At 35.0% G+C, this 18,145-nt stretch overlaps 4 protein-coding genes across 5 annotated transcripts; 2 read left to right on the top strand and 2 right to left on the bottom strand.

Moving 5' to 3' along the window:
* Nucleotides 1–731: 731 nt before the first annotated feature.
* Nucleotides 732–7,186, bottom strand: LOC112775261 (DNA mismatch repair protein MSH3). The gene is made up of 13 exons (XM_025818786.2): nucleotides 6,218–7,186; nucleotides 5,602–5,787; nucleotides 5,125–5,289; nucleotides 4,587–4,685; nucleotides 4,240–4,482; nucleotides 3,716–3,952; nucleotides 3,491–3,622; nucleotides 2,978–3,238; nucleotides 2,825–2,896; nucleotides 2,390–2,539; nucleotides 1,608–2,078; nucleotides 1,169–1,434; nucleotides 732–1,005 (listed from the first exon to the last, which is right to left on the bottom strand). The coding sequence occupies exons 1-13, from the start codon at nucleotides 7,184–7,186 to the stop codon at nucleotides 999–1,001; spliced, it is 3,258 nt and encodes a 1,085-aa protein (XP_025674571.1). The 3' UTR covers nucleotides 732–998.
* Nucleotides 7,187–7,435: 249 nt separating this feature from the next.
* On the top strand, nucleotides 7,436–9,922 carry LOC112775262 (pre-mRNA cleavage factor Im 25 kDa subunit 2). The gene is made up of 7 exons (XM_025818788.2): nucleotides 7,436–7,682; nucleotides 7,769–7,814; nucleotides 8,001–8,094; nucleotides 8,170–8,243; nucleotides 8,342–8,428; nucleotides 8,522–8,632; nucleotides 9,299–9,922. Exons 1-7 carry the CDS (start codon nucleotides 7,552–7,554, stop codon nucleotides 9,368–9,370), a joined length of 615 nt encoding a protein of 204 aa, XP_025674573.1. The 5' UTR covers nucleotides 7,436–7,551; the 3' UTR covers nucleotides 9,371–9,922.
* A 3,735-nt stretch (nucleotides 9,923–13,657) lies between these two features.
* LOC112779712 (transcription factor LAF1) lies at nucleotides 13,658–15,332 on the top strand. Its single transcript, XM_025824049.3, has 3 exons — nucleotides 13,658–13,866; nucleotides 14,073–14,202; nucleotides 14,610–15,332. Exons 1-3 carry the CDS (start codon nucleotides 13,731–13,733, stop codon nucleotides 15,232–15,234), a joined length of 891 nt encoding a protein of 296 aa, XP_025679834.1. The 5' UTR covers nucleotides 13,658–13,730; the 3' UTR covers nucleotides 15,235–15,332.
* LOC112779714 (25.3 kDa vesicle transport protein SEC22-1) lies at nucleotides 14,989–18,013 on the bottom strand. 2 transcript variants are annotated; one of them, XM_072228019.1, is made up of 5 exons: nucleotides 17,682–18,013; nucleotides 17,166–17,326; nucleotides 16,785–16,928; nucleotides 16,471–16,538; nucleotides 14,989–15,136 (listed from the first exon to the last, which is right to left on the bottom strand). In XM_072228019.1, the coding sequence occupies exons 1-5, from the start codon at nucleotides 17,870–17,872 to the stop codon at nucleotides 15,122–15,124; spliced, it is 579 nt and encodes a 192-aa protein (XP_072084120.1). In that variant the 5' UTR covers nucleotides 17,873–18,013; the 3' UTR covers nucleotides 14,989–15,121. The 2 variants fall into 2 exon arrangements, with proteins under 2 accessions (XP_072084120.1, XP_025679835.1); XM_025824050.3 differs by lacking the exon at nucleotides 14,989–15,136 and adding an exon at nucleotides 15,706–16,216.
* Between the last annotated feature and the right edge of the window lie 132 nt (nucleotides 18,014–18,145).

The raw sequence follows: 18,145 nt of genomic DNA on the forward strand, positions 1-18,145 counted from the left end.
GGTTTACAAAAAATAGAATCCAATCAAATTCGAATTAGTGCGGTTTTAATCGATTTTCGGCTTAGATTGAATTAGATGAACGGTTTAATTTTGATCGGTTTGAATTTGAACACCCTACTTCGAAGTTGATTCATGATTGGTTTAAATTTTAGGTGAAAAAAAGGAAAATTTTTGCATCCCACGGAATGACTAATCCGCCCTCGATGAAACTTTTGTCGTTTTTTTTGTTGATCCAAAATTTGTCGCTTCTATGAAGATCAAACTTAATTTTAAACCTCCCGAAAATATTTCTCATAAAAGTACGTGGATTTCATTTTTATTTTTGAAGTTATTTGTGTTAAAATTGAATTATACTTCCTTCAATTTGAATATCGAAGATGAAATATCCACCTTTTTTTTAGAAAAAAATCTCTTCTATTAAAAATACAACTTTATAAACTATTTCGAGTTTCCTTCTTTCATCAAACTTTACTATGTTTTACATTTTTTTCCATTTATATCATTATCTATTATATATTAATCTCTTAATAATAATAAAACAAATTTTAATGCTTTATTTCATGGCATATTTTTTTCATATGTTAACAATATCTATTTTAGTTAGTAGCTTATTTTTTACCTTTTACAAAATCAAGCCGCTTTTTGGACTAAGGACTACTATCCATGTTGTAGAGTTTAAATCTAGACAAAATCATACCATTTAAAAAACTAATAAATAATAACACCGAAAATACCAAATCATCACTAAAGCTTTCCCTTTCACTGCCCAAATGAGTTATGATGAGTAGTGAGTACATCCATGTACGTAGCAGTAAATAAAATGAGTTCCCCCAATACCAAATATGACCACAACTGCAAAATATGCACAAGGCAGTGCAGGTAAATAAGCAAAAATGGGAAGGCCTAACTTAAATGAAAGTGCACAAATTTTTGTGTAAATTGTTATATACAACATTGGAAGGGGCCTCCCGGATCCTGCTTCTGCATGTATCTGTTAATTAGTGTCTGCCAAGAGAGGCAAAAAAAAGAAAGGGAAAAACATCATGAGTCCAAAGGTCTAAAGTTCAAACAAATAATTGTAGCCATGCAAGCCTCCTATTGTTTGTTAGCAATATGTGTTTTTGTCTAAATAAAATATGGAAAGGAAAAAGGAAAATGGATACTTAACCTGCCAATTAATTTCTTTGCAATTTTTCTGCTATGATCCAGAAGCTGAAAGCTTTTTGCATGGTCATCATCTAGAATTGCAGCTTTTAAGTTTGAATAGAGTTCCTTGTAAGCACTACCAAACTCTTGATGTGATTCCTGTTCTTGACCAATCACTATTGCATCCAACAACAGCTCCTTCACCGATCTACTATGTATTCTATTGTTCACTAGCTCTTCCAATTTGGAAGCCATGAAAATGCCACGAGTAATGCAATGTGGTGGTAACTGAAAAGCATGATGATTACGATTGTCAAATTGAACAATTTAATCATTAGAAAAACTCAGTGGACAAACCAAGATGCCAAGGTAATCATCTAGTCCTAATTGTTGTTAGCAAATTAGCAATGACTGAACTAACTCGAAAGAGAAATGGCCAACTACTCTATGTTTGAATTTACCTGTGCTAGCTGAGCCACCTTAAATCCGAAGCTTCTCTCTGAAACACCAGGTACGAGCTTGTATAGATAAGTTATATTATCAAGACAAGAGTTTTTGTTTTTACTTGTATCATGATGTGAGGTTAGATGTGACACATGATATGCTCCCACAGAGCCAGGGAATTCGGTTGTGAGGTCTGCAATCTTCGGATAATGAGTGACAAAGAGGACGATGCTTCGCTTTTGCTTCAGAAGATAGTGCAATGTCGCATAAGCAATGGCCATACCGTCATGTGTACTTGTACCTCTCCCAAGCTCATCAATGATAACCAGTGAATTTTCTGTGCAGTTATGAAGAATATTTGAAGTCTCAGACAGTTCTTCTAGGAAGGTGCTTCTCCCTTGCTGAATACTGTCAGAAGCACCCATCCGAGTGTAGATCCTGTCCAGGACATGCAGTTTTGCTGATGATGCTGGTACAAAGGAACCAACCTAGAGAGATCAGGGCATGTTTCAATAAAGCAACAGTCGTAAGGGACTAGTTGTCAAGGAAAAGCAGTGCGTTATATGTTTCACAACAGATTGTTATAGCATCTTTCCTAAAAAGGAGAATTACCCTTTTCATTAACATAATAAAGCATATCATCTGTTGCACAATTTCCATAGATGAGAAGTAGAAACCAAAATATTTGGAGAACAAGACATCCAAGATCTTATATAATCAAACAAGATAATGCATTCGACTGATGCATCAATGACAATAAATGAAACATAAGCAGTATACGATATTTATTCTGTTCTACCTGAGCCATTATAGCAATCAATGCCACCTGGCGAATATAGCAACTTTTCCCCCCCATATTGGGTCCAGTGACAATCTGGCAGTACTCTCTGTCAGCATGCAAGTTTGTATCATTTGGGACAAAGTTGTCTTGTAAGGTAGTCTGCAAAACCTGGTGAGAAATGGTAGCAATAATGAGCCTCTAGTTGCCATGGGAACTTCACATCTATGAGAGCTAGGTCATATCAGGTTAAAGTATTCAAGTGTTAAAAATGTAAAACAAAATGATGCGTTAAATGAACACTAGATTAATGCATGGAGGTAGGTAATTCCAACTAAATCTGCATCTATATATAATATACATAGCTGACAACCAATTGACATGATATAAATACCCATGTTGGCATGTAATGGCAGGCATCAAATTTGTATGATTTGCGAGTCATTAAATCCATACCGGATGCTGACCAGCACAAATTTGTATCTGAACAGGCTCACAATCATCTACAAACACTGGCCGAACATACCCCTGTAACAAAAAATAGAGAATTATAGTGCATACCACTTGATAAATATTTGGAGGCACCTTTAAAATTCTTGAAGAACCAACCTTATTTCTTGAAAGAATGGCAAGGGAATGCAGGCAGTCTAAAGCCGCCAGAGCTTGAACAGCAGCTTGGAACTCAGCATAGTGTTTACTGAAATCCCTCAGAAAGCTATCCCAAGCAGTTCGGCAGGCAATAGTAAGCTCTTCTTTTGCTAAAGATACCTTGTCCAATGCTGTCACCACTTCAGGAGGGTGATACCGAATTGTTTTCTTTGTACTATTAACCTTAACCCAGTTTAAAGGAACCTTAACATCAGTCTCCAACTGTAGCCAAAACAAATTTAGGGTTAATTAAAATTTATTCTTAACCAACCATTTATTCTTTCAAAACAAACTTTCTTTGAATCACTCCAAATTCATTAATTTGAGGCACAGATTCGGAACACTACATATATCATTTTCTTCCTCTTTTTTTTTTGGTGATAAAACAATACGTGCAACAATTACAAATTTGCAAACCATGGATGCTTACAAGGCAACAAACAAAAAAAGAACTCAAATGTTTCAAACTGTAACCTCTATCAAATGAGTAATTCCAGAAACACTCATGAATTCCAATTTCCGCATTCCAAGGCGCTTGCGATACAAGCCGATCAATGAATTTAATTGTTCCTCTTCCATTTGAAAAGCTTTCCGAGCTCTAGTAACCTATTCATAGTAATAATATCAACAATTTCGTATTGAAGTGCAAAGTATAAAACGAATCCCAAAAGGAAGTAAATTAAAAGGAAAAAGGCAAACCTCTGGAAATTGTGCCTCAGATGCAATGATCAAATTTGTTAGATCGCCTTGATCAGCAGATTCTTTGTTTAAAGAAGACAACATTTTTGTAGCATTGCCAATAACACTGTCAGAGGAGGCAGTCAGAATCAGTCTTCTCAACAGATTAGAATGCAAATTATTGTTTTCCTCCTCGCATATGTTAAGTTGCTGAAGCTGTTTTCCAGCTGACAAAATAGCTTGAATAACTGCAACAAACTTTGGAAAGACAAAATGATTCAAGCAATCAATACCAACTATCTAGCAGATTAAGACCTTTTGAGTTCATTTATACCCATAAAATAGGATATACAGATAATCCAAATAGCTTTTAGAGGGCTTATTGTTAAATTACACGATCTACAGAATATGCTCAGCTCTTTTTACTTTTCCCTCTCTATTGTAAACTGAGAATGTCAAAGAAATTATATAGGGGATGTAGACAAATGATTAAATGATAGAACATGATAAATAAATCAATGGTTCATCAAGAAGTCATTTATCACCTCAACTGGCTTAGCAGTGCAATGGAATATTCTTGTAACCCCGCGTTGTAAATCAGGTGCTCGGCTCAGATTCGTCAAAACCAAAGAAACTATGTAAGCTAACTCGGGATGCACAATTGTTACATCAGAGTCTTCGTCATACTCTAGGCTCTTCATGCTACAAGAGCTCATGGACTCTGCAATTTCAGATACAGCATGAAGACGAGCAGAAATCATGGTCTGATCGCATAATGGGTGAGATACCTGTTTCATGAATAAGAACAATTAGATAAAGGTTTTTTTAGCTGAAAGACAATCAAGAATTCAACATTCAACGGTGGTATATCAAAACTAGAAGCACCTCGTACCCAATGCCTAAGAAGCCTGGAACCGAATATAGTAAGGGTGCGATTCATAATTTGCAGCAAGGACCCGTTCTCAGATCCATCACTATTATTTTTTAAAATCTGAAATCACACAGAAACATCCATTAGCAACAAGTATACACAACAGAGTCCAAAATGGTATGATGAAAATTAAAGCACACACAATAAGTTTTAGCTTACACAATAGCACAAGCAGAAAATGAAGTTCATAAAAAGTCTCTAAATGAATATTATGGGATCCTCCATGTAAAAGAGAAGAGCTATAAATGCGGAGGTCACTGAATAGCAAGAAGCCAGGATATTTTCTTGCATGATTTTATATGAATCTATGATAATTAAAAATTGAATCAAAGAAACTATGGACAGTTCAAATCTTGGTTAGATCAAATTTGATTAATAAAGCCTAGTTCTCAATGCACCACACATAAACATAGTTTGTTATCACAGTTCAAAACAAACAGGAAAAGAAAAAAGAAATCATCCAGCATGCCAGTAAAAATTATGCTCTAGATATAATTACCTCCAGTTGTTGAAGCGCATTGGCTGAAAAGGTCATTTCCATATTTCTTGAGAATGGCCTTAAAGAAAAACCTGAGCATACAATTCTTTCAAAACAAAATTCCTTTAAATGGTGAATTGTTAAGGCCAAAGATTGGACTGCCAAATCTGGCATGTTCATCACCTCCTATATAATTAAAGGGGTAAAACATATTAAAAAGGAGTCACCAATGCAAAGTGCAACAGCACTAAGTGTACAGCTACAATCTGCAAATTAAATCAGGTATGTGATTTTTATGGAAGTTCTGTTCTTTTCTCCCTTTTTTTTAAAGGCTATAAAAAAAAAGAGCATGTGAGAATTCAGAACTGGTTATATTTATAACAAACTACAACCCGCTAGATTTGATAATAAATTCTATTCCACTACCATATTCAAACTTCAGAATCACAACTGAGAAGTTGACCAAGAGAACAATGCCTAAACATCAGTATTTGGTACCTTAACTAATGGCTGATTAGTGTGCTCGGTCAAATCTTTGTTTTGCATTGAATCTGATGAACATCCTATACCCATGTTCTCATACAAGGTCAAGACTTCTGCAAGAGCACCTCCATCAGCGAAGCAATCTCGAGAGGTTCGCTCCACACGAACGTTTGAAGCAGGACCAGCAAAAGCCAGCAATAACTAATAATAGAACGAGAACACGTAAGTGAATCTTAGGGGTAGTAGAGAATCGATAGTGACTTGAAATTTTCTATGTGGATTGTTAAAAAGTAAATCACTTAGTGATAGTGAGGACTTTTCTTATAAGAATAATTGAATTGAGAAAATGGTTTAAGCTAATTGAATGTGTATACGCTTTGCTTTAAAAATACAAAGAACAATAACTATCTTATGGATTCAGAAATAAGCTTTTCGTCTAGGAGACCACTTTAATAATCCTCAAATGGTTGAATACTTAAATTTCTTTTGTTTTGTTTGAAAAGAGGAGCTTCCTAAGATTACCAGGGAGTGTGACAAGAATTAGAAAATTGTTTGGAAAATAGCATCTAATGATAACACATCAATTTCTTCTGAGTCAAGTAACACTCTTGCCAACAGATATAGAAACTACCTTCTCCGTTTGTTTGGAAAGAGGGTCCCCAAGAAGCAACTCAGCGGGAGATAAGTTCAACATCACAGCCTCAAGTGCACTCCTCAAGAAATTGTCATCGAATTCCCCATAAATAACATCCCCTGTTGATATCTCCACTGCAACAAATCCAATCCTCACATCAAAATTACCCTCCACCCCACACGCAGACCTCTCTCCCAAAATGCTCTTCTCCACCACACACATCAAGTAATTGCTCTCTGCCCCACACCCCTCTTCCCCTCCCCCCAAATCCGGTGCTGCCTCCAGTGTGGCCTTCGTGTACAATGCTGATAATCCCCTGCAAAATGGGCCTAGCCGGTTTGAACCATGAGCCTTAATAGCCGCTGTCTCAGTCTGCCTAACCACACCAACCTTATAGCCAGCACTCACAAGCCTCCTCACATGGACATTCAATCGAAAAGTTGGTATGCTAGCAGTTAAAAAGTTACGATCCATATGCGCATATATACCCAATACCCTGGCAGCATTTTCAGCATCTTGGCCGAAAAAACGGAACCTGTATCCAACCTCGATCATCAAAAGAACATCAGGGTACTTTCCTTTGAGCTCGGCCACTTGCTCCTCCAAAGGAGTGTACTTTAAGGGTTTGGCAGAAGAATGGGAAGGTGGCTCGGGCTCAGAAGGTTCTAGAAGTTTCTGGAGGAAGCGCTGATGGGTGGTGGGGTGGGGAAGAGGGTTGTGAGTGTGGGGGGAGAGTTTGGGGAGCTTTGGTGGCTTGTTGGGGGAAGTGATTTGAGAAGTAAGAAGCCGTTTGGATGGTGAGAAAGTGACGGTGGCGGAGATTTTGGGGGTTGGAGGATTAGGGCGAGAAGAGGAAGGAAGAGGAGAAGGAGGAGGTGAAGAATGTGTTGGATCAGTTGTTGATGGAGAGGCTTTAGGTTTGGGAGCGAAAAAACGTGAAATGACTTGCTGCTTTTGCTTTCCCATGTTGACGGTGGTGATTGTGGCGCCGCCGCACCAGGGCAGCAGTGGTGGGTAGCTTGTGGCGGTTTGGTTGAATTGGCGCGCTTGCAGAAATGGTTGGGAAGAAGTGCTGAAAGGAAGCGATGAATATAGCTCAAGAATTTGGTGTAACTTTTTTGGCCAGGGAGGAATTTGGCATATCTTTTTGGACTTTGGGCTAGCACTTAGCTGTGGGCTGTGGTGTGGCCCATTAAAATAAATACAGTGCTCAAAAGCCCATTAAGAAAGTCCAATAAAATAAAAAGTAGGAGGGTAGCAGCAGGCGGTGGTTCGAGCAGATTGAGGTTTCCGGTTTTGAAATCGTGGGCGATCTGAGCGAAGGAATAAAGATGGTGGTGGTTTCTTCTCAGAACACGGTGGTTAACACCTACCCTCTCTCCAGCTACACTTTCGGCACCAAGGAGCCCAAGATGGAGAAGGACACCTCCGTCGCCGATCGTCTTGCTCGCATGAAAATCAAGTATCTCTCTCTCTCTCTCATATATATATATATATATATATCCACCTGTTTTAGCGTTTTCTAACTCGGTTCGCTCTTAACTTCAGCTATATGAAGGAAGGAATGAGGACCAGCGTCGAAGGAATTTTATTGGTATCTTTCAGCTTCTCATCTTTCATTTGATTTAACGTTTATGCTCATGAATCTGGAGAAGACATGGCTTGAATAATTCATTAAGTTCAGAATTGTATGCAGTCCTAATCCTAGGGCATAGTCTCTGTAATACAAGTAGTGGAGATTTTGTTCATCACTCTGCAGTAACATGCTTTGATTTTTCAGGTACAAGAACACAATCATCCGCACATACTTCTTCTACAAATTGGAAATACCTTCTGCAAACTCCCAGGTGGTCGCCTCAAGCCAGGAGAGAATGGTAAAACCCTACTTCCCCATTCCTAATATGATCTTTGATGATCCTAATTGATTGTGTCCCCTCTAATGTTTGTAGAAGTTGAAGGCTTGAAGAGAAAGTTGACTAGCAAACTCGGTGCTAATTCACCCACTCTTGTGCCTGACTGGCAGGTATTATTTACTCAGCAGCCATGTGTTAATTTTCCAAGTATGTGATTGTAATTATATTTGCTGTGGTTCATCTGTACTTTATCCTTGCAATCCTGCAGATAGGGGAGTGCGTGGCAAACTGGTGGAGGCCTAATTTTGAGACCATAATGTATCCATACTGCCCTCCTCACATAACAAAACCCAAGGTAAGTTGTGATTTTGTGAAGTTTGTATCAGGCAATAACATGCATTCTGCATCATAGGCATTGCTTACAATATCATTGAACTCTTGTGTGCAGGAGTGCAAGAAGCTTTTCCTTGTTCACTTGTCTGAGCGCGAATACTTTGCAGTGCCCAAAAACCTAAAACTGCTAGCTGTTCCATTGTTTGAACTCTATGATAATGTTCAGGTATTGTAATTTAGTTTGATTCTTTTCTACCACCAGATTATTGAATTAAAAAAATGTTAACTTAGACCATAAAATCCAATGATGGATAGGGTGGATGAGTGAGTCATGACTGGGTGATACAGTTGGTGTCTAAATAGTTACTATCTATTTTGGTGTGCACTGTGCAATAACATAGCTCCATGACCCTTCTTATTACTTAGATTTCAGAATCAAAATGTTTGGTTGATTGAACTATGTGATGCAAAACATGCCCACTATCTAAAACTGTTTCAAGTAACGGAATGGTGGAGTTTTATGTGGGAGAGATTTTTGGGATCATCTGAACTGTTCTTTTTTGGGGGGCATCTTAAATTTTTCATATCATGACTGAGCATTATTCATTACCGGTCAGGGGGTAAAAATAAAATGGGCATTTCATGGATGAACTCCATATGTGCTATTGTATAACAGCTCCACGAAATTATGACACCTTATTTTTACCTGTAACAATTAATATGCATGGAGCTTGTTCCATTACAGTATATCATGAAATTTTAACCCCCTCTACCCTTGTACCAAACACACCTTTATTTTCTTTATCTTATTTGCCTAATTATACTGATCCGTCAAGATATGCTTATATATTTTTGCCATGTCTAACTACATTTATGCATCACTTGGTTGCAGAGATATGGACCAGTTATATCAACCATTCCTCAGCAGCTTTCCAGATTCCAGTTTAAAATGATCACTAATTAATCGTAAATTATGATCAACCATTTCTACAAAATTCTCTTCCATTTTTCTTACTTTAGTTTTTAGAACTAGGATCAAGTTAATGTTTATTATGACTGCATAGACTGGGTAGAATATTAAGTGCACTTTCTGAAAATGGTAGATACTTGCGAGTTGTGACATGGATTTTATGTGTAAATTTAGTGGATTATGTTCTATCGTCTATGGAATTAGGGAAATGGATCCTCTCCAATTTTTTTAACACTTGAGGAAATGAAGTGTGATCTCTCACCATTAACTTTATAAGTGGAACCAAAAATAAATATGAGAGAGAAAGCAATGAAGGGTGAGAGATCACAATTGACACCATCCAGTTTTTTCTTTACTCGAGAGGATCCACTCCCATGGATTGGTGTATGTGCATGAGATTATCAAGCTTTAGATGAGATTTGACTTGTGTAGCGTGGAAGGCTCCCAAGGCCTAACCACGATGCTCCATTGCTCCTTAATATCATGTATTAATGATAATGACTATGTAACATATATTATCATGTATTGAACAAAGCAATTTCAATATCTGAAAATTCTCAAAGGGGTAGTTATTATATATAGACATCGCAGCAAACAAAATGTTACACGAGTGTAAAACACATAAACAAGATGTTAAACAAAAAAACAAAATAAAGTAGCATCAGTTTTCAATATTCGATGATGCATACTCCGAATAAAATTTGAATTGGGTAACTGCCTTTTTTCTCTAAAAAAATTGACCTAATGTTCGTTTAATAATAACAATTAGAAGAAAGAGTAGCAACTACCTTATTTTATATATTCAAAATTCAAATGTAGATGCAGCATATTCTGGCATCGCATCATATATTTGGTTTTACTGACTTTTTAATTCCCAGTAAACAAAGACTTCGTTTTCTTTTGTTTTTTCTTTGGGTACAATTTTAGAACAATATTATCTGTTAGTAATGAATTGGCAAAAGTTGGTTTCATTTGTAACAGAGAGCTTGCTGCAATTGGCTAGCCGGTTTATATATGGAATGGAATAACATATAGTATTGCTTGAATAAAATAATATCAGTTAATAATGGCACAAAACAGGATCAAATAAACATTATCATGGGGAAGACATGTAGTAGGTTAGGGGAGCATAAAAATATGTAGCAAGTCTTCTCTTACACGCAATATCGAATCTGATTATTATTTCTAACCATTCTAAATATACTCTCCCAATGAAGTAAAAAGCAACTTCAACTAAAAATCTAAAAAATCTTGAGAAGTAATAAACTCTCATTCATTCAGTAACTAAGAAACTTTATACTAATTAATTTGTTTGAAAAAACATAATCGGCAGATCATAATTCTTCAACCCTTGCATAAGTAAGAAGATATCAATTCCATAAACTTCAAGCTTTCCAATATAAAAACGCCTTTTGAATTATTCACGCCTTCAATTCTGTTGGGTAATTTGGTTACAAGTCTTCAATAGATCACAATAGGTTTAGACTTGCAAATTATTGTGATTACTATTTAATGTATGTTTGTTTAGACTTCCTTCAGGTTATTATCTTATTAGTATAATTGAGAGGGCAATTAGAGAAGTCTACAATGATTATTACATAGTTACCTTCTCATCAATGTTATTACTTACTCATTTGACAAAATGATCAATTCATAGCTACTTAGAGGAGGCCAACATTCAACCATGCGTGACATCTTTTATCCCTTTGTACTCTCTATGTATCTATAATATAAATATAAAAAATAATAACATTGTTATAGTTTATATTAATGAACCACATTGTCCAATTGTCAACAATAATTGTGATTGCTTGTTGATCTCAGCAATAATAATTCATTAATTATTGATTAAATAATATATCAAATTCGGAATAATATAATACAGACATACTCTGCACGCCCTTAGGAATTTCTTCAGAAAACGCTGTGCATTTGAATTGTCTCACTTTATATTATCATTGGTGAACCAAGTTGGATTCAATTCATTTTTCTTGGTCAATGGCTTGTTATGCTTTGGACACTTACCAACTTCAAGATATACATGGTGATTCATGGGACTCCACTTAAGGATTTTTTTTTTTTTGAAAAAAGAAATAAAATATTATCATCATCATCATCGTTCTTAGCTTGCACAATTCTCTTGATTAAGTTATAGACATGCATGTATTGCCAACTAGTAATTTTTTTGGTTGTCCACAATATCCGCCAGCCCAATAAATTAAGGACTAATTCGTCGAAGATCTGAACTCCATTTAAGGATTTGCTGCTGGCTAATGGTTGTTGCATATACAAAGCGGAATTCAAACTCCTAACAGTTGTTTCAATGAACGAGTGAGCTGATCACTCGTTCAAGCCAAGTTGGTTTGCCAACTAGTAATTTATGTTCTAATAATTAGGGGTGAACACGGGTCGGTTTGGTTCGGGTTTATGGTAAAATTAGAACCGAACCGATCAAAATATAATTAGTTTAGTTTGGTTCGAATTTGCATTTTTTTTGTAAATGTACCCGAACCAAACCAAACTGATTAAGAATGGATTGGTTCGGTTCGGGTAATTGGGTACCCAATGACTTTGAAATTCATAAAAAAAAACCAAATTTTTATCTTAAAAATTCAACAAGTACAATAAACATGTAACATCAATAGAAATAATCCAAACATGTTAAACACCAAATACATTAAAAACTAAACTCATTAAAATCCAAACATATTAATAATGAATAATCATTGTCTAATGGAAAAGCCATATATATTTTTTATTTTTTTATTTAATTAATATATGATCGGGTTCGAGAGTTGGTTCGGGTTCCACACTCCCAAAACCGATACCCAAACCAATCACTAACAAAAGTTATTGGTTTGGTTCGAGTTGGACCCGATTACCTGTTGGTTTCAAAACCAATTTAATTGGTTCGGTTCGCATTTGGACGAGTAATTAGATACCCACTACCCGTGCTCACCCCTACTAATAATAGATGCTAGTTTAAAGTAGTTTTGACCTTTTCTCTTATCATGCAGATTGAGGCAAATACAGCTTTAGAGTTTAGTGATTCATTCACCATTAGTTTAGTCATCTTGATTATGATAAATAGTAGAATTTGTTTCTTTGTGCAACAACTGCATTGGCTCCTGCTCCCATTTATGTCATCATCAACTGCATACATCAGCCACTCAACAGGACAAAACCTGATTCCTTAGTTGCATTAATTTTCTCATAATAATTTCATGCCTGTGATATAAAATGAGGAAACTATGAAGAATTTTCCTTCTATATGTTTTAAACATTGTTTTTATTAGGACATTCTTTCAAATTTATTGCCTGTTTGAAATTGAGAAATGCAGCTCATGGACCATACAAGGCGATTATATGGAGAATGTGTCGGCACGAGACAGTTGTTGACTTGAATGGTTACGTCGTTGGTTGGTAATAAGGGTTGGCACAAGTAATACAATTTTACAATATATTTTATTATATAGGGGTGCATATTGAAATATATTCTCAAGTTTTGATATTCTTTTTATAGATGATGATTTGTAAATAAACAAATAGTCTCCTCCTTGGTTCCATTCTCATTAATCATTATTACCTGCCACTTATTTAGTCTACCTCTGGCTAAAGAATAAAACGAAAGTTGCATAAGTTACATTAATTTATATTGTAGGTGAACAATGAGGACTATTTTCATACATATTAGACAAAGCCTTTTTCACATAAAATAAGACTCTGATATTAGATACCACTTAGGTTTTTCATCATAGGGTCTATGAATATTATTTCTTTTTGTAAGTATTTGGCATATATAAAAATGTTGTATCGGTAATATGTATAAGGAAAGTAAATAAATAAATAAATTATATGTAATGTTTGGGAATTTGGTGCATGTGATGATCAGATAGTCTTTTTTTATAGTAGAAACTCAGGTACAGTTAACTTCATATGGAGTTGATAGCAATGCACTCGAATTTCCACCTTTTTTTATGCTTGGAAGTTGGAAATATAAGCGAAACGGTATAGTAGTAATGCCTTATAATTACGATCCAAATTTCTAGTTTTCTACCATCTTTTCCAAGTTGGCACATTTTAAGTCTGAAAGGGTGAATTCAAGTATGGTATAAGAGCACGTTTTCAACTCATGGGGCAGCACAAAAATTATTTTTTTAATCAGAGATTCTTGGATTATACATCTATTTTCTTATTTCAAAGCTTTTCTATCTATAGGTTATGAAAAAAAGCACAGGAATGAATTGTTTAATTTCTGTTATATATATATATATATATACGAGACTAGTCATTCATTATTTCCTTGTCATTGGCAAATATTCTTCCTTGTAGTCCCTATCAGGAAAATCAAAAGATGGGGTTGCAGCCACTGGAAAAAGCAAAACCAAAATACAAGAAGGGTTTATGGTCACCTGAAGAGGACAATAAGCTCAAAAACCACATTGTAAAGCATGGTCATGGCTGCTGGAGTTCTGTTCCTATTAAGGCAGGTTGGTCTTTATTATCATGTTGCATTATTATTATCTGTATGGAACAACTTTGGTTTTCTTGAAGAAAAGTTTCTCCTCAGAAGAAACTATGACTAAACAACTTTTGTTAACTCACAATGGACTTTTCTAGCATTTAAGTTTCTTTTTCTGATTGGAATCAATTGTAGCTTCCCTTGTAATCAAGAAACAATTACATGTGCATACAGGTTTACAAAGGAATGGAAAAAGTTGCAGACTGAGGTGGATTAACTATCTAAGGCCAGGATTGAAGAGGGGCTTGTTCAGCAAACAAGAGGAGGAGACAATCCTCACCCTTCACCAGATGCTAGGCAACAAGTAAGTAAAACAGTAAAAATATTCTGATCTTTTGTTTTCCAAGTCATTAATAAATCTTCAATTTACCTGTACATTTGAAGAAGCAATTTAAGATATTGATACAGACGTGTCAGCAAAGGAGTAAATGTTAATTATTGTATTTTAATTGGTGCAAGGAAAGGTATTTAATTCTGTTTTATAAACTAGACCCTGGCCCTATAATATAAACAAAGAATAAAATGAAGTTGAAAAACTGATAGATGTGTCAATTGTCAAACCATGATCATGGCAGCCACATTTTAAAGCTTGGATAACAAAATACTTTTCTACACCAAGTTCCAATTTATTAAATTATAGTTATCTTACTCTTTAGTCCAACCAATTATTATCACACATATCATAACCAAGAGTAACTTAAAATTGAGCAGGTGGTCTCAGATAGCACAAAATTTGCCGGGAAGAACTGACAATGAGATAAAGAACTATTGGCATTCATATTTGAAAAAGAGAGTGATGTCCAATGCTAAGGAAATGGAATCTAATGAACAAGTTCAGTATGCTACCTCAAGCTCAGAAACCATGGATTCTTCTTCACATGCTGTCCAGAATCTTGCAACACAAGGCAAACAAAATACCTATAGCTTCACCAATGAGGCTTGTCAAAGCTCCCCCATACCAAAACTTCTATTTGCTGAGTGGCTTACACTTGATCATGTGCAATGTGGTGGCAACTCTGCTAATTCATATGATGAATCTTTGGCTTTGAAGAATGGATTTGACAGTCAAATTTCGTCTTTTCAAGAATCTGCTACAGTACATGACCCTATGTCACAAGGACCCTTTGGAGGAGATTATCATAATAATAGTCTAGCTCATAGTTCAGCCGAAGAGATGTTCAATTCACAGCTTAAGTTTGGAACAACAATGGTGGAAAATGGATTCATCCAATGTATACCTGGGGTTGAATTTAGTGCCAATTTCAACATGAGCAATGATACGATGTATATCTATGATAATAGCATTATTTCCACGGCAGCTCAAAATGGAATGTAAAAGGAATATATAGTTCATGTTTTTCCACACTGAGAGAAGAAAGAAAATAGAATACAACCATATAAAAAGGAGTTTGGTGTTGCATTGTATTAAGAGAATTGATTGATTCAGATATTTAAGTTCTGTCTCTTTACATGTGAAATATTACAATCTAAATGCAAATTTATTGGCTTATAGAATAAACAGTGCTAATAAGTAACAAGACTCGAATAATGATGGTTTCATCAACATAGAAGAAAGAAAAGTAATGCTTCTGAGCTAATAGTCATGTGTTATGAAGTAATAAATGGTATATTAATGAAAATCTACCTATATAAATCAAATGTGAAACCTTCAAATGATTTGGTGGCAATTAACCTTCAGCTTGCTACAAGGTCATTGTGATAGATATGGACATGAATGCAGTAAAAGGTTTCCCTTGGAAAAGATACTTGTTCAATTGACTTTCAATAAATTGGAAGGAAGTTCAGATTTGAATATGTTAGCACAAGTTTCATTCAGCACATTATAGGGGATACATAGGATAGGAGCATAGCTTTCAAACTCTTTTGCTATGCCTTCACATTCCTAGAAGTAAAATCACATACATTACTTATACATCGGCATGCTTCATTTAAAATGAATGATATCACTTTCAACTAGAAGTCTAGAATGCAGAAACTCCATGACAAATCAGGGTTGTTCTTCCTCTTTCACTTTCTCTTATTTTCATTGGTTAGTTGCTGAGAAAGGAAATGTAGTGTAGTGGACCACATACTAGTATCATTTCTTTCCAAAATCCAGGTTGTAACATACATTTAAGTCCTTCCAAATTCCAATATTGAATTTATATCACATGAAACCATCATCTTTAAACTTGATCCGAGGTGACTTGTCACCAACTTGTAACAATATAGTCGTCTGTGAGGACTAAAATAGCCCATAGAAGGGTCATTGAAGTGATAACAGTGATCATTATAGGTACCCATTTCAGTGCAATTACCTGTGTCCCAAAAGAATGAAAATTCACCATTTAACTGCTAACTATAGTATCTCTTTTTCCTTGCCTTGAAAATGGGGTAAAGAAAACTAAGAGTATATATGTTTAGCCTATTTTTAAGGCTACAACATTAAGATAAATTCTTAGGTACTCCTATGTCACATGTATTATGTGTTCAACCATAAAAAAGTGTTTTAAGATTTTATTTTCCATGAGCACCTAACAATCTTGCAAGATTATTGTGTTATAACTTATACCTCTAAGCATGATGAACACCATATTGAAGATGCAGGTTGAGGAGTGACTTGTGACCTTTCCAATGTTTCTGTCAGTGTCATAAAAATTATTGCTACGTTACCAAAACAAATTGTATAAGAACATTGTTACATGTACATCTTTCTTTTGTGCACACTTTATATTCACCTTACCATGTTTATAAAAGAAGTGTAATTAATAATTTCTCAAGTTGATTCTAACTTTGTTCTTGATTCTTTGTGCTAATAAGCATACAAAAGCAACAATATTAACAGTTGGGGATAGATAAAAAAAAAACAATTGTTACACTTATCACCTGAATTTCTCCTCCTTTCTAAGATATTGGACATGTCTTCAGTAATAATATCTAAATCTTGTTTCCTGTTAGCATTGAGTTTTGATAGGTTGGCCTGAGTTCTTGTGTCAATATATTGTCTGCTAAAGTTAGCAATTATACCATCTGCCAAAGAAATTGTGATTGGTTTGGCAAGGAAAATATGATGGACAAAAATTTCAAACTAAGTTGTAATAAGAGGAAGGAAATAAAAAACACTACAAGCTCTTATAAAATTAAAATTTGTAATATTTATTACTCCTTTTAAGTAAATAATTTTATTCAGTTTCTCCCTTAAGAAATAGCAAGTGCTTGACAGTTATATCCTTGTAGCAGACTAATGTAATGATTGAGGGAAATTACCGAATTTGACAAAGGTGTATGGCCTTGTGATATTGTCTATGAGAGTTTTATTAAACTTGTCAAACTCCTTTTGTAGATCTTGTAGGTAATGGAAAGCCAGTTTTCTTGGGTATGAAGAGTCACATAACACAATGAAAACAACTCCATTCTCCACCAAGCAACTTAATATACCAAAACAGTAGAATAACTAGTCAACTTTTTTTGTACTACATACTACTTTATACAAATACAAATCAGGGGAAAGAAAAGGACAAGTTTTTGTTATGACTCTATGATCTATGTGTGATTGTGAAATTTTAATAGACTTAACAAAAATTAACAAAATTCCCTCATATTTCTCTTAATATGTTATGTTATAAAGTCTAAAGGACAAGTAGTTAAAGAATATGATCATGGCATTGGCATAACAAAAAAGTGAAGGAAGAATGAGAACAACTTCAGCAATAGGAGAACTAAAACTGAATTTGAAAGAAAATAAAATAAAAGTAAAGTATGTATATATTGGATGAAGGATACTTGAAGGAGCAATGATCTACTGGAATTGTGAACTTGGAAGCCATGAAAGCCCCTCTTGAAATTTCTTGGAGAATGAATTCAGCTTGTTGCCTGTAACATGAAACATAGCAATTCTCTTCATTCATATATCTCACTCTTTGTGCTAGGGGTAACCCATCCCTTGCCCTTCCAACTATAGTTATCTTAACCATCTCTTAGGAACTGGAATTAAATGAAACCTGTCTCTTACAATTTCCTTCTAATATAAAGTGAATTTCAACAAGTTAGATAGAATTTATAATGTGAGATGTAGGAAACATGAAAGTAGCTAGGGAACTTAGAAAATAAGTTATTCCAAGTGTGTCCATTAAAGGAAGTAAGAACCATTATGGATAGAGAGAAAGACAATGAGGGTGGCAAGAGATTTATTATTATAAAAATCAAAGATAAGATAAATCCTTATATAATTGTTTTTTCAAGCTAAT

This window comes from Arachis hypogaea, chromosome 19 (assembly GCF_003086295.3).
Source record: "Arachis hypogaea cultivar Tifrunner chromosome 19, arahy.Tifrunner.gnm2.J5K5, whole genome shotgun sequence".
NCBI classification, from domain to species: Eukaryota; Viridiplantae; Streptophyta; class Magnoliopsida; order Fabales; family Fabaceae; genus Arachis; species Arachis hypogaea.

Excerpts from the sequence above, each read along its gene's own strand:
- LOC112775261 (XM_025818786.2), bottom strand. The coding sequence starts at position 7,186 with ATGGGAAAGCAAAAGCAGCAAGTCATTTCACGTTTTTTCGCTCCCAAA. Across the intron at positions 3,953-4,239 it reads GCACTGCTAAGCCAGTTGAG|TTTGTTGCAGTTATTCAAGC; the intron begins GTGATAAATGAC and ends GTCTTTCCAAAG. Across the intron at positions 1,435-1,607 it reads AGGTGGCTCAGCTAGCACAG|TTACCACCACATTGCATTAC; the intron begins GTAAATTCAAAC and ends CATGCTTTTCAG.
- LOC112775262 (XM_025818788.2), top strand. The coding sequence starts at position 7,552 with ATGGTGGTGGTTTCTTCTCAGAACACGGTGGTTAACACCTACCCTCTC. Across the intron at positions 7,683-7,768 it reads CTTGCTCGCATGAAAATCAA|CTATATGAAGGAAGGAATGA; the intron begins GTATCTCTCTCT and ends TCTTAACTTCAG. Across the intron at positions 8,095-8,169 it reads CCTCAAGCCAGGAGAGAATG|AAGTTGAAGGCTTGAAGAGA; the intron begins GTAAAACCCTAC and ends TAATGTTTGTAG.
- LOC112779712 (XM_025824049.3), top strand. The coding sequence starts at position 13,731 with ATGGGGTTGCAGCCACTGGAAAAAGCAAAACCAAAATACAAGAAGGGT. Across the intron at positions 13,867-14,072 it reads TTCTGTTCCTATTAAGGCAG|GTTTACAAAGGAATGGAAAA; the intron begins GTTGGTCTTTAT and ends ATGTGCATACAG. Across the intron at positions 14,203-14,609 it reads CACCAGATGCTAGGCAACAA|GTGGTCTCAGATAGCACAAA; the intron begins GTAAGTAAAACA and ends AAAATTGAGCAG.
- LOC112779714 (XM_025824050.3), bottom strand. The coding sequence starts at position 17,872 with ATGGTTAAGATAACTATAGTTGGAAGGGCAAGGGATGGGTTACCCCTA. Across the intron at positions 17,327-17,681 it reads GTAGATCATTGCTCCTTCAA|TTGCTTGGTGGAGAATGGAG; the intron begins GTATCCTTCATC and ends TGGTATATTAAG. Across the intron at positions 16,217-16,470 it reads GGTGTTCATCATGCTTAGAG|GTAATTGCACTGAAATGGGT; the intron begins GTATAAGTTATA and ends TTTGGGACACAG.